This window comes from Tupaia chinensis, unplaced genomic scaffold (genome assembly GCF_000334495.1).
Source record: "Tupaia chinensis unplaced genomic scaffold, TupChi_1.0 Scaffold139677_1, whole genome shotgun sequence".
Taxonomy (NCBI): Eukaryota; Metazoa; Chordata; class Mammalia; order Scandentia; family Tupaiidae; genus Tupaia; species Tupaia belangeri.
The window spans coordinates 475548-490601 of NW_006199558.1; the positions used below are offsets into that span (position 1 = coordinate 475548).

The following is a 15054-nucleotide window of genomic DNA, read 5'->3' on the forward strand; positions in this document are numbered from 1 at the left end:
CATAATTAAATGAAGAGAGAGCTATAATATAATTCACTCTTTTACAAACCCTGTTTTCAATATGGATGTGCAAGCTTGCAAGGCCCACACTTTGCTGGAATATCCTCTGCTGTCACTCCTCTGTGATGCCTGTCTCAGTCACTCTTGTATTTATGCAATGCTCTGCAACTGTTCTGTGCATGTCACGACATTGTGCCTCCTGAGGAGTTTAACATACTTTACTTAAAGTTAAGTGAAACAAATATAAGACATATTGACAACAGTGGAGAACTGACAACTTTAAGCATTGGAGGAATTAGTTGCTTGCCTCACCATAGTGGCCTCTTTATTATTGATCTGCTATTTATCCCAACAGTGCTTTATCCATAAACCATGTGATTTAATTTTTTAATTAATTTATTATTCCAATAAAATTTATTATTCTTATTATGTGTTGAGTATCATTTCAGGCAAAAAAAAATGATAAAAGAACTGGCTGTCCCATGTGTGGAAAGGATAAAAAAACAGAAAACAAAAAAATGTATAGTATTAAGAAAACTAAAGAAGGATTGGAGAATAGAGAGGGACAGAGTGTCCCAGGAAGTGTTCTAAGTGGAGGTGGTATTTGAGCAGATACCTGCTTGAAATGAAGGAACAGCCATGCCCATGTAGAGGTATTGAAAGGTAAAGTGTTCTAGGTAGAGGTAATTGGAAAGACCAAACTTTATATGAAGTGTGTCATTTTAATAGAGATTGGGACCCTGCTTCATCACTTGCTTGTGCCAATAAAATTTCCTGAAAAGAAATTTGGAGAGTGAAAGAGATTATTTTGGTAACAGTTTGCACACTGGGAAGACAGCTTGCAGCCTAAACTCAGTGCATACTCAGAGAGGAACAAAGAGAGGGCTTAGTGTTAAAGAAAAGTTCCTACTAAGGTTTCCATTTAGGTCCTCTATGCCAGTGAAGGACTCAAACTTGTTCATTTCTGATTGGTTGAGTCAAATTGTAGCCCAATGTTTCAGAAACAGAAGTGCAAATGTGCAGTTTGAGGTTTTCCCAGAAACATAGAGAACGCTAGTAATCCCCTCCAGTCTGCAAATGGCTGCTGCACTCCTTGTTAAACTGAAAGGCAGTCATTTAGGACCCTTCTTCAAGGATTTTGTTCATTTAATTAAATACATGTGACCTGGTGCTCAAGAAGTAGCATTAGCGAGTGAGGGTGAGCATTTATAACTAGCTTAAGTGAGCTGGGACAGAGAGAGTATCCAGCTTTGCAATTCTCATGGAAACAGGCCTTTGTCAGAGCGCCTCTGCTCCCAATTTAAAAAAAGAAAAGAAAAGAAGTATAGGTAGTGGGGAAATAAATAGAATCAGTTTTTTTTTAAATTTTTTTTACTTTCTAGAAAAGTTAAAATTTAGTTGCTGGCCTAAAATGAGGAACCACATTGGTATCACCAGAATTGACATTTAAAAATTATGTGTAATAGAAGACTGAATCCATATAGCTATCGTATATACAAAAGAAGAAAGGTTGCTCAAATTTGCTAGCATTCAAGGAAATGAACACAATGAGAGGGATAAATATTTTGTTGAACTTGGATTGGAACTTTCCCGTGTCATCTAGTGACAAAAAAGCTATGAGATTTGTTCTATGTCTTGCCAAGGGGAGGACATTTTTACAGTGCATGAAAACAGTAATGAGGAAAAACAAATAAACAAACACTAACCAATTTCCTAATTGCACTGCTAAATTCAACTAATTTTTCTCCAATCCCTCTACCATCATCAGGTTTATATGTTCACATAATTAAGGAGAAAAATAGGACAGAGTACACATCACAGCTTTAACTTGTGTTGTCTTGGCAAGGAGATGCTGTGAAGGAAAGTGAAAGGGGAGAGGAAGTCAGCTGAAAAACAAAGAGAAATACTACAATATCAGAACGCTTGATGCATTTATGCATTTTTGTATGTACATAATACTTTTCCAGAAGAATTGACACCGACAAGAGATAAAACTTCAAATGTGTTGGCTGTTCTTTAGAGTATATTCTGAATTTAATGAAAGGAATCACTAGGGACATGGAAGAAGCAAATATAGAGTGTAGAGCAGTCATGTTCATATTTGTGTCTGTAGGATAAACTAGAGTTGCAAAATAAAAAAAGAAGTTATCGATTTGACTATGATGTTTAGATATATTGAGGGAAATATCTGGGTGGAATATTTAAAATATTCTCATCTTGATTCCATTGTAAGGAATAACACAGAAAACAAGGAAACTAAGAATCACTTTTTTCAGTGTCTGAGGCTGGCTACTTGTTTTAAGTGGTTCATATACTAAGAGCTTAAAGAGTTAACTTCTTAGGCATACTCTAGCAAATACCTATTTCAGAAAATGTTTTCATTGCAAACTGGCAGTGATTTGTCTAATTTGCATATCCTTTCCTGAGTGTGTCATTGTGTGAGTTCCTGCCTTAACTTCTAGGTTTGGTCTTTCATGGGTACACATAGGGAGAAGAGACAGGGAAGGCTTGCCTTATGACTGATGGAGCAAGGAGGACTGTTTTCTGTCCTGGAGTCTTGTCATCCTCTCTGTGCCCTCTTTCAGTTTACTGAAAACTAAGAGGTCTTCTGTCCATAATGGTTAATTTGGTGGCCTCAGCTGTCTTTTAAAGTAAAAATTTGCAACTCTTGAATTTTCTAAATTGGAGTTGTTAAAAAAGGCCTGGGAAAGGGCAATATAGCATTAAAGGACTTAGAGTTATTCTCTGAATAAAAAAATCTTTAACCCATATTTAAGAAGCAAATGATGTAAATTAAAACAGATACACATGATTAGAATGAAAATGATTTCCATGTTTATGTTTATTAGCAATATAGCTATTTACAAATAACCCATATGAAAATGTAAAAAAAGCATATTACATCTTCACATGCCATCTGTATTAACTGAATAAAGCTTAGTGACATTATTTGTAAATCTGTAGTTAATTGTACATAGACATTTTGTGCATTAAAAAAGAAATGTACATAATTTAAAATAAATTACATTACAGAATTTACAAAGTAATATTAACAAAAAAGTCCTAGACAGCTGCCTCCTTATTTAAACAAAATAAATATTCGAGTACTTAAATTAACAAAAAAATACATATTTAGGGAATTATAATTTATAGAAAGACAGACTGAAAATAGAATAAAGTTATATTTCACAATGACAGATACTGATCTCTTCAAATTTCTTTTATAGAAATGGGCAAGAAAAAGTATCAGAAAGAGAATCTTAATGTTTATGTTTTAAAATTAAACACAAGAAGATTTCTGAAAAATAGTTAAGAAAGTTCATTGAGGGTTAAAAATAGATAATTTAGAAATCATTACTAAAAAAAGAAAAAAATACAAAACATGACAATAAAACTGACATCCAATTATATTTCAAAGAGAATAGAGATTTTTTGACCACTAAAAACATGACTCCCAGAAATTAAAATCCTTCATTTACTACCCATCTCAAGATCTGGTTTAATAGAAGTACCCAAAACAAACAAACAAACAAATACTACAAAATTAACTATATTTGTTTAGCAGTTGTTTTAATAACCAATTAGACAACCAATTTTCAATTTTCAGTGTCCCTGCTAGAGATAGGATTATCATATCACACTACAGAAAATCCTTTTTATAAAGGAATAACTAAAACTAAGCCTACACCTCAGTTTCAGATGTCTGAAATCCTGTGACCAGGGAACCTGAGGGTAGGATCAGGTGAGCCTGTTATCAGAATGGGCAGATGTAGTTCTCATGTCTAAAGCAGACCCATGAAAGATCACTCTCTGACAAGAGCCCTTACATATTTGTTCATGGGTTGCTGTCCTTTCAACATCCCCAATGGTAGAGAGGAAATAGAACAAGAAACACATTTTCACTTGGTAATACTTTTATAAATAGTGAGATCTGAGACCATTTGGGAAGTATGGCTCTTGCAAATCTATTCAGATCCCAAGTCAGCCCAGAATAGGCTCTTATTTCTGTATAGCACTGAAAGGTTCAGTCCATTATTGTTTTGTAGGGTGGGAAGTGAACAAAGACTCAAGATGGAGGTAGGAGTAAGAGGATACCAGGCAATACTAAAGTTAAGTGTAGGAACTGACACTTTTACAGAAAAGATCTGTTTTTTTTGTTTTTATTTTTGTTTTTATTTTTCACATCTTTCCTTTTCCTTTACTAATTTATTTGAACAGGGCATCCTGCTTAAATCAAGATGTTCATATGCTGACACTTTGATTCCAATAGGAAGGAAATATAGGTATTCATTTTTTTAATTAAAAGTTTGGATGTGTACGTAGTGGAAGATGGTTCTGAGGAAAGGAGACAAGATTAGCTATTCATAAGAGTTGAGTGGAGAGATCAGGCAGAGAAAAAATAATCATCAAAGATAAAGGATACAGGGAATAGAAGTAAATGTGATAGATACTACTTACTTTTTGCAAGAAGTGAGTTATCTTGAAATGTACAGCAACTTAACAGGGTTTTGTTAAACTATAATGACTGTTGCTACCTGCCTGATGATAGAGTAGGAAAGAATCAAACTCTTAACAAGCGTGATCCTAACAGATCCTAATATTACACATGGAAAATTCTAACCACATATAAAGACAAGTCTAGAGTAAAGGGCAAAATGTTTAAATGCTCTCTTCACTCATTAAGTATTTTTTCCTTCTTTTGAGTGTCTTAGGTACCTATGAATACAAAAGCCATTACTATTTTTTTTTACAGTACCACGCAGAGTGTCATACATGTAATAATTCAGTAACTATTTGTCTTGTTATAAGTAATTTGTGCTTTGTTATAAGTAATCAAAAACATGCTTTTATGCACTCTTTTTCAATTAGCTTAAGTTACACTGTAGTGTCCTCAAAAAGGCTTTGAAGTAAGTATTAAAGTCAATAGACTGGACTCGGTATTGGTAAATAGGAAAATCAGTCCATTTCAAGAGAGATCAGTTATTCCACTTCTGTAACCTATGGTTTCTAATAATACAGTCCAACAAAATCATATAATACTGAGTCAATGCTTTTCTTTCATTTTTTTTTTAAACCATGCAGATCTCCCCAGTTATGGAATGGCAGTTCTAAATCCTGTGGGCTCACAGACCATATTGGTAAGGCAAAAAGTGTCAATAGACAAGTTACTACTGTATTCCCTTCCTGAATTCTTAGAATGAACAGGAAGAATAAAGGTTTGGTGAAATTCCAGCAAAGTATTTAACTCATTATTGACTCATGCCAGGAATGAAATTAAGGCCATTTTCATGTTATAAACATGACTATAGTAACCTTCCATTTGTCCAAAACAGCCAAATAGCTCTATTTGTTTCTTTCTACCTTTTTTTTTTTTTCAAAAAAAGAGGCCTTCCAGTATTTATCTACCTTAACAATGAACTTTGAATGTGTTTCTTAGTGATAGGTCATATGTACTTAATCTTTTCTGTTGTAAAATGTAATCACTTTATGAATAAAAACATCACGTGTTTTCATAACATTTTACAATTTTGTATCTCTTAACTCAATTTCTTCTTACAATATAGGTAGGACAATACCTATTTCCCTCTGAATTAATACCTTAGGTATAGCTTTAGTGGGAATACTATTTTGTTCTTCTCCACATTTAAAACTGTTAGGTTTTTCACACATTTTATTGTTAGCTAAGTTTCTAAAGTAACTATAGTAGAATTTTTCTTAACCGTATTGGACAAATGGATTTAATTTTTTACAAAGAGATTAACTTGAGGAATATCTGGAAGACCCCTGAGTATTTACATTGACAGTCACAGTTTTAGACTCAAAATAATATATTTTCTTCCTTTTCAATAATACTGATGAAACGGGTTTTATGTTTTTCCTTGTTTAAATTCTTGGTTTAAAGCAAAATTTTCATCTTCCTGAATATCTATTCTCTTTGAAATGATTTACATTATCTGATACAGTGACTAATGAATGACGAATTAGTGTTTAGTGCATATAGTTCTTATTGAAATACATAGATATTTCGTTTTGGGGACAATGAAATCCCAATCTGATCTTTCATAATCTGCAAATACTGTAATGAACAGCAGGGGGAGTTCCAACTCCAGAATGCAGGTAGATGCCTTAAAATCCAATCTACTTCTATATTAACACAGCTATGCTTAAGATAAAACAGATTTTTGGTTTGTCTTTTGGATTGTTATACTACTTTTTAAAAGAACTGAAAACACGATGTCCTCCCCTCTGCTAAAGTCTGTTGCAATAAATGCTGCTTGAAAAATAGTATTGCTTTTTAATGGCATCTTTTGATTTTTTTTTATATGAAAGATATCTGGTAAATTAGAGATTGTTCCACTGTGCCACTCCCAGGGCTATATCTGTGAAAAATATAGCTACTTCTAATACAGTAGTAAATTTAAAAACTGTAAATTTCACCATTTAAATTAAACACTGATCACAGTCAGAAAGCAAATAAGTGAAAACAAAAGATGATACAATGGAGAGTTAGCATTCAAAAACATCTAGACCAGGGGTCAGCATATCATGATCTGCAAAGGTGGCCTGCTAGCACTTTTTGTAAAGAAAATTTTATCTGAAAATCAGCCATGTTCATTCTTTTACCTCATGGGTACTATGTTGCATTAGTGCAATGGTAGAGCTGAAAAATTGCAACCTAGATCCCGATTAAAACATTTACTATCTATTCGACCCTTTATAGAAAAAGTTTGCCACCCTTTGCCTAAATACTTAATGAAGTCCTGGAAAATATACTTAGTCTTTTATTTTTAAAATTTCCATCTCTGAAATCATGTATTAAAAGACTGCTTTAGATTTTACCATCAAGAAAAACAAAAGACTATGGATTCTGAAATATTGTCTGTGAGACAGAAATTGGGAAAACAAATTAGGGAGAAGCAAAACTCAACACGATTTTTTTTCAGTTATAAAAATCAGCAATACATTACTTTTTCCATCTGCTCAAAATTAAAAAGACAACCAGTTCCTTTTTTCTTTTCTTTTCTTTTTTTTTTTAACAAAGATAATAAATATAAAAATCTAGTCATAAACAGCCTTCAAAGAACAATTACAAACCAACTAGGGGATCCATCTTTTAGAGGGTTAATATGTTAGGTATTTTAACACTTAAATTACTACCATGTTGTTGGTTTCACAATGGCTGCAGTGATGCGGGAGAGTGTAGATAGCGGGTGTAAGAGCTGATTCCATCCTGTCGCCATCCAAACTGAACTTTACTCTCTTCAGGATATAAGAACTTGCAAAAGTCTCCATGTCACTCTTAGCACAGATGTCTTCATCCCATATGAAAAGAGGCAGTTTCTATGGCAATACTGGTTAAGTGCCTATCACGGTGCACTAATATAGTGCAAAAATGTGCCTTCCATATAGCAAAATAGATGCAGGCAACCAGTTTGAAAATTAGAGAAAGTAGAAATGTATTAACACGAGCAAATTAGTTTTTCAGACAATAACCACTATAAAATACTGAAGTTGAGGACTCTTTCTTCTAAGATACTAGTAGATGTTCAGCATTCATACTTTGGAAAGAGACAAGAAGGAAGTCTTTTATAAAAGAGTCTTGGTCTCTGAAATGCAAGTCAACAGAAGCTACCATCAACCACCAAGATACCAAATTCATTCAATGGATTTTTTTCCTAGCTTAGAGCTTATCTCTTATTCATCATTAAAATTGCTTATTATTAAGTACATAATCTGATGTAATAATGTGTTTCATTCAATTAAGCGTATGCATTGTTAAGCTTGACTATAATATTGTAGAGATCTTGGTATAAACTCTTCATGCTAGAAAGTTATGGGTTAACATTGCAAAGAGTCTTCAATCAGGCAGAGCCTGCTAGTCCCACCAGTAATTTTAAAAGATGAAAGTGGTTATTCAGTTGGTAGACTTCAGAAATGATGACATAAAATACTCAGATTTGCAGCATGTATTTAACTAAATCTCCCAGGATTCTCAGGGTTGATGGTCTATATGTAAGTGGTGCTGTCTTGAATATTCCCAGTGGCAGTACGACTTTCAGTCTTTGTCTTTATGGTGATCTTTTAAAAAGTTAAAACTAATTTTATTCCACACGGTTTGGATATTTTTGTTATGGCCTCTGGATATCTAATACAAAATCAGAAAGCCTACACTGGTTGTTTCCAGGAAGAGTTATATGTTACATGTCTGCATCGCCATCATAGGCTAAAGTTAAAGGTTTCAGTCGGTTGTTTTGCCTTCTTTGAGGTTTCTTTGGCTTTTTGCTGTAAAACATACATTAAAATCAGAAGAAATAAAATCAGTCCTCAATTGTAATTTCATTGTTTTAAGTGAAAAAACAATCAAAACAAATTGATACACCTGTTTCCTAACTGCCTACATTATCTAAATAGAAACTTATAATTTTAATGTTCTGGTCTTTTGAATTTCACAGTTTTATTCTCTGAATAAATAAACTTCAAGTTTTTTACTATCCTATAATGATAAATTATCCAAGTGAAATTAGTTTCGTACTAACAATAGAAGTCACATTATAGCATAATCATTTGTATTTGTCCAGAAAGTTTTAAAAGTGGTATGTAACTTACAAATAACACTTGTTTAAAAAGATAGCTGAATTAGGCATTATCATCATACCTTCCTCCAGTAAGTATTCAATATTAAAAAGTCTAAAACACGCCATAGTCCACATAAAACAACATTCTCTTGTATCTTCCATACTTGCAGTAGAACATACTTGAAAAAAAGACCTAGAGTGGCCCTGTGTCATCTTCAGAAACCACATGGCTCTGATTTGGTAGTTGTTGGACCATCTAAGACTAAAGCCATACTTATTTCAGACTTCATGTGAATGGTAAATAAATTCATTATCCTTATTTAAGACATTAGCTTGCTCTTTCTGTGCTACAGTTACTGAAAGGACTTTCTCTGAAGTAGTCACTATGTATCCCCTTAGATTTTGAAAGATTTAAGCACTCACCAAGCTAGGTAAATCATGGAGACAATAAAGATGAGCAACACAAATGCCCCAGCTGCAACACCGTAAACCCAGGTCTTTAGTCGCCCATCTAAGAAGAATGGATATTAGTTATTACCTTGCATCCATTTGGGATGTATATGACAGCCTTTAACTATGACCAATGATCGCTCACACATGACCGATTCCTTTAAAAGCACAAAATGAATTATTACTTTGGCATGGTTAATGACTAATGCAAAGCTGCTATTATAGGTTAGAGGCTGCTTCATTAAAGATAAGTTTTCAATGAAAATTGAATTGAAAAGTAATACTGTTTGAGCTTATTTGTCAAGTTTGTATGTCTAAACATCTGCTCCTTATTTGAATTTCACTTCAAATTTGATGTATGTGTAATGCTATATAAACATTTTCTTTTAGAACTCTACTTTGAGAATGTAATTCTATAAAAATATGAAAAGTAATTCAATTTTATAAAGTCTTACCACCTAGAGTTGATGCAGATAGGTATTTAAACATAAACTTAGGCATTTTGACATTTTTGTTCCCAATGAAATGAAAGTGAATGGATTTAACATCCTTTTGAAACTAATAATCATTTATCTAGCACATGCTTATAGCATTCTTTAAAATCGGCTTGACAATATTATTTGCAAAAATAACCAGTTTGATTAACACATATTAAAGTAATCTCTTAAATTTTTTTCCTACATTTTCTATTCTGTAAAATAAGACATGACAAGACCTTTTCTAATTTGATTTTCTGTTCTGATTCTTTTTGAATTTCACAGTTTAATGCTCTGTATAAATTTCAAACACAAGATGCTATTAATGATATTGCCTAAAAATTTGGTCCTCATACCAACATATATTTTCTACTGCATATATACAATTAAATTTATAATATTAGAGTTAAAATTATAGATTGGACAGAATTGGGTTTTTCTTCCCTTAGAGTTCTTCAACAAATGTGCTTTGCATTTTTCAAAAACAGGGAATGTGTATGTACAATTTTTCAGAACTAAAATTTTCACTTTGGGGAAACTATATTTTAAATGAAAAGTAATGACAAAATATTCTTCTTTTTCTTTTTTTAACTAGTTTTAATATAAGGTGATCTGCTTAAGTTCTTGGTCAAGGTCAACATCGTTAGTGGTCATTTTTTGGCCCACTGTGTTGAATGTGGAGAAAAGAAGAGCTTCCCATATTTATAAAGACAAGCCAGCTTTGTAAAATAAGTCTATTTTCAGGTAAAACCTAGTCAAGACAGAAATAATGTGGTTAAAAGATAATCACCAAATATTTAAAATAGTTTTAAAAAATCCAATACTGATTTGTCAACAGGGGAAAATATTTTGACTTACACATTAAAAATACAAGGTGCTAGCTATGCAAATTCCTTCCTTCTTTTCTTGTGCTTTTTAATGGAGTTTATGAAAGCAGTCTACACCTGGCTCTGCCTGGAGATTTCTTTTGGTCATGAATTAGCAATTCCTCTAGGGTATGAGAAAAATTGGCATGATTTTTGCTTCCATATAGTCCTTGGAAAATATATTCAAAAACCAGGTTAGTTCTAGGGATGACCTTATGATTGAATCCAACCAAGGAGAAAAAGCATACAGAGAAGGGAATAGCATTTCATCAGGGTTTCAAGCTTTTGCCTTTATTGGCTTTATGTCAACTACTAAATACTTTAAGAGCTATCTGTTTAATATGAAAAAGGACTCTCTGATCAGCCTCCAACTTTGAATCAGCCCATCCAGAAAGGAAGTTTCCTTCCCTGCCCTGTATATTTGGTGCCAGCACAGATTTTAAGTATTTGAGTATGCCATCTTTAGGACTGATCAAAATTGGTATGCCTACCAAGGGCCCCCTGAAAAAGGACTGCATCAGTCATGTTTCTATTTAAGATTCAAAACTATTACTCTTACTGGGGTCTAACTAAAAATTATAGAATGTATTGACTAGCTTATTTGTCCCACTTCTGAGTACAACATGCTTTTCCTAATTTGTATTTTTGTTACATTTCTTTGATCAATGTGAACTTTATCATCATTATAACTTTAAACTGGGATTAAAATAAGTAATATTGATCCTAAGTTTTTCTCAGAAGAAAGTAATTTAATTCTTTAAGCTTTGCACATGAGTGTTTTTTTGTTCACAATAACAGTGAAAAATAAAAGAATTGATGACAACGTCAGAATAAATGCATGTAGATGAAATAATAACTCACATGAAAATGTTTGCTTATGTTTCTAAGCCTTTGGCATTAGGTAAATGTATAACTAAAGAATTTTACATCAGCACTGTCTAGTCACTTCACCTGGCCCAAATGGCTGCAGAAACCAGGTCCTTCCCCGTCCTGTTGGGTTACTGGAAGGTTGGGTTGGATGTACTGCCCGACTGGTTTTCACATCTCCTCTTTTGTCCTCCATGGTGGGAATCACCACCACGGGGATTAGTGTGCATTGCTCAAGTGTACTGTTAGAAGACATAACTTCAGTGTACCCTTCTTCACAATGGCATGTTTTTGTCTGTAGGAGAACAACAAGGTTTACAGTAGTATATTGGCCTGACTTGAAGAGAATGCTTTATGGAAGGATTATTTTGGGACTTACTACATGTAATTTCTGTATACATAAATAAGAACACACTGCTAATGTTATACACAACGTTATTTTAAAAGTAAAAGCAATAATATTCACAATTGTTTACACTGTTAAAGGAGAGGTCTAAAAAATAGAATTGTTGTGCAAGACAGTTTTTGGGGAGGGGGCATGGATTGCATAAGAGGCAGTGGGTTGACAAATGACAAAGTCAACTTGTCTGTACTAATGAATTTACACATACCTCACTACAGTATGAGTGGGGTTGACTACACGGTGGGTTACAAGACCTGTCAGCATCAGGCTGGCTCATCACCAAGCAGCCTCCTGCAGAACAAAAAATATTTTGACAAATACCATCTCTTGCTACGATAAAAATACAGATATAGACCTCTCTTTGACACTTGAATCATTTTGGAAATCTCGTGGACTTTTCTGACTGTAGTTGATTATGAAATATGTGGTTAACTTTGACCACCTTATTTAACAACCTGATACCCTTTAAACCCAGGTGTGACAGCTCAGTTCCTGTATTTACCAGGTGTTCAATATGCATCTGTCAAAAGGATGATTTTATAGCTGCTATCTTGAAAATACTAACTGCACACAACCTATTTCTATCAGTAGTTCCTGAGGAAAAGTCCAGCAAATGAAGAGCAGATTTAATTTTTTTAAAGAATTATTTATTTATTTTTTTATTTATTCATCCATTTATTATTTTAATTTGACCAAAGAGAGAGAGAGAGAGAGAAAGTGAGAAAGCAAGCTACCAGGTCCAGGACTTGAACCGTGGTCGGCCATATGGGAATGTCCAGCACCTTAACCACCACGCCACCTGCTGGTCCCCAGATTTAATTTTTTAAAGGTTAAAATTCTTTTTTCTTCTCTTTTTTTTTGAGAGGTTTTTGCTATAGGGCGCGTGTGCTCGCCAGAAAGAGAGAGAGAGAGACAGAGACAGAAAGTGAGAAATCACCCCTCAGGGGGGATGACCATGCCGCAATCCCTTCTCCTCCATTCTACTCTTGGGATCTTGGGCATGCACACACACACATCCAGCGTGAGTTTAAACCAATATGTGTGGGACTAGAACCACAGTTGACTACATGGGAATCCAGTGACACAGCCATTATGTGCCAACTGCTGGTCCCTAAGATTAAAATTTTTTCTTGACTGTTCAAAACAATAGTTTTCATATCTCTTGAGATTAATTTATGTGATCACCACATACATGTATTTTTTTATAATGCATATTTTTTTTGAGAAAAATCACTACTTCTGCTAATTCAGGGTCATTTGGGGGATAAAGGGAAGGAAACAAATATATCACTAAGTTATTTGCACTATTGTTTTAACTTATATTGTGACTGCTTATCTCTCTTTCTTCCTTGTTTCTTAATATAGTATTAACTGTGCCTAAGTTGTAAGCAAGGTTTTACGATAGGAATAGAGGTAATAAAGAAGTCATATTTGTGACATGGAAGGAATTCATAGTTTCGAACTGTAATCATTCAGTTTAACACGACTTTAGCAAAGCAATGTTTTTCCTTTGTGTATGAAACTGATGATCCTCAAAGGTACCTTTTGTTAATTCTGTCATTCTGTCCATATTACAAAAGCAAAATATTCATAGAAAAGTTGTTATAGAATAGTAGTTAGGCATTGCAAGGCAACTGCAGTTAAATAGCCAGGGTTATTATCACTAGATCCAAGAGTAAAAGAAAGGTAATATCTTGAGTTTATTATAAGAACAATTCATGAATTAAAGCAATTAATATACTTTACATTAAAAAAACTCAGTTTTCCCTAAACTATGAAAGAAGAATGCATGTAGAGTTCGTAATAAGTCATTTGCACGTTGGCTTTTTTATATCAAATAGTAAGAGAAAGAAATAAATGGACTGAATACTTTATGCATTGGAAAGAAATTAAACATAAGATTTTTATAGGTAAGTGTTTAACACCTTTTGATTCAGAAGGCCTATGCTTCTCCGTCAAGGCCTATGCTTCCCACTCTACACCTCTTACATATTTTCCAGTTAGGACATATTTTCCTTCCAATAATAATGTTGATAGAGCAGAGAGTTTCCTAGTGTTTTTTCTCTGCTATATGTAGTCCAATGGGAGATGCTGTCATGAAGGGTTTCTTGGTACAGGTTTCTCATGTAAAATTATATCTTCACAAGAATACAATTTAACATCCTGTTCCAGATTTTATATAGAGGAAATAAGTAATTAGATTTCAATGCATCCAGGTAATTTAAAATTCAATATAAAAATTGATGCTTTTCAAAAAGCATATTGATCTCTGCTCCTGTTATCTTACGGTATGTATTACAGTTAAATTTATAAATGGACATTACTCAGAGGCATCCAAATACATATTCCTTTTTCTTTCTTCAGAAAGGTCAAAACAACAGCAAGTCAACAGGCCTGACAGTTAACTGTTAATACTCCTGCTGATGTTATGCTGTGGAAATTCCCATAAATTAGATCCAGACAAAAGTTTAAGGAGAAACATTAGATTTTTGGGTCCATGTGCTTGAGGTTCTGATTTTGACCTTTCTTTCTTTCTGGGAAATTTACAGGGTAATTCACTACATATCTGGAGTCAAAGATTTTTCCCTTCACATTTTCTGGGCTCAGGTAAACACATTTTTAGTGGCTACAGGTCAGAGTAGTCCTTTGGAGATAAATTTGGGGCAAAGTACAATAATACACAGTTCTTCCTTTGGATTTCTTCTTTGGATGTAAAATAATTTTAGGGTGAGGACATAGTAAATGAGCAGCTTGGGTGCTCTGGGATTGAGATTTACCAATAGCTCTTCCCCGTGAATTGATGAAAAACTCTAAATCAGAAATTTCTGAATTGAAGTCTGATAGTGAATTTGTATAGTCAGACTCCCTTGGTGACATTTTTAGTCTGCATGTGTACTGCCTGAAAGGCACAGAGTTGGAAACTGTCAAAAAAGCATTGATTTTTTTTAAAAAAGAAAACATGCAGTGAGATATATAATTTCTTGAAAAAAAAGAACTTGGGAACTATTTTTTCCTGCTAATATTTATTAGAATTAAATAGTATTTTAATTAAACAAGGTCTAATAGCAATATCTAAAAGAGGTTGGGAGAGGGGGAATTAGAAACATCATAATCTAAAATTTGTTATCAATCATGAGAAACATGTATAAAGCTTGACCACATACTCAATACTGGAAGCATCTTTGTTTCCTTCATTATTTTCTTTAACCAATTACATGGATGTTATAGGAAGACTTTTAAAGAACAAAGAGGTTTACCTGTTACATTCACACCGTCTGACCTTTGACACCAGACTGTCCGAGAAGAGCCCTTCCAAGCACTAGCCATCCACTTGTACTCATAACACTGTCCATCTGCAGGGACACCATACACATTAATAGAAGCATTCCGTTTCCCAGAAGGACAATCATAGGGAA

At 33.6% G+C, this 15054-nt stretch overlaps 1 protein-coding gene across 2 annotated transcripts in view; it reads right to left on the bottom strand.

Annotated features, from left to right (window-relative positions):
• Positions 1–3730: 3730 nt before the first annotated feature.
• Positions 3731–15054, bottom strand: part of THSD7A (thrombospondin type 1 domain containing 7A) — a 491805-nt gene continuing 480481 nt past the window's right edge. Inside the window, exons 24-28 of one of the 2 annotated variants that reach the window (XM_006162058.3) lie at positions 14896–14991; positions 11847–11929; positions 11320–11530; positions 9000–9087; positions 3731–8283 (exon numbers count right to left, since the gene is read on the bottom strand). In XM_006162058.3, the coding sequence (XP_006162120.1) occupies positions 8199–8283; positions 9000–9087; positions 11320–11530; positions 11847–11929; positions 14896–14991 (563 nt within the window). In that variant the 3' untranslated portion in view covers positions 3731–8198. The remainder of the gene's footprint in view (positions 8284–8999; positions 9088–11319; positions 11531–11846; positions 11930–14895; positions 14992–15054) is intronic. The other variant, XM_006162059.3, reaches the window with a different exon arrangement.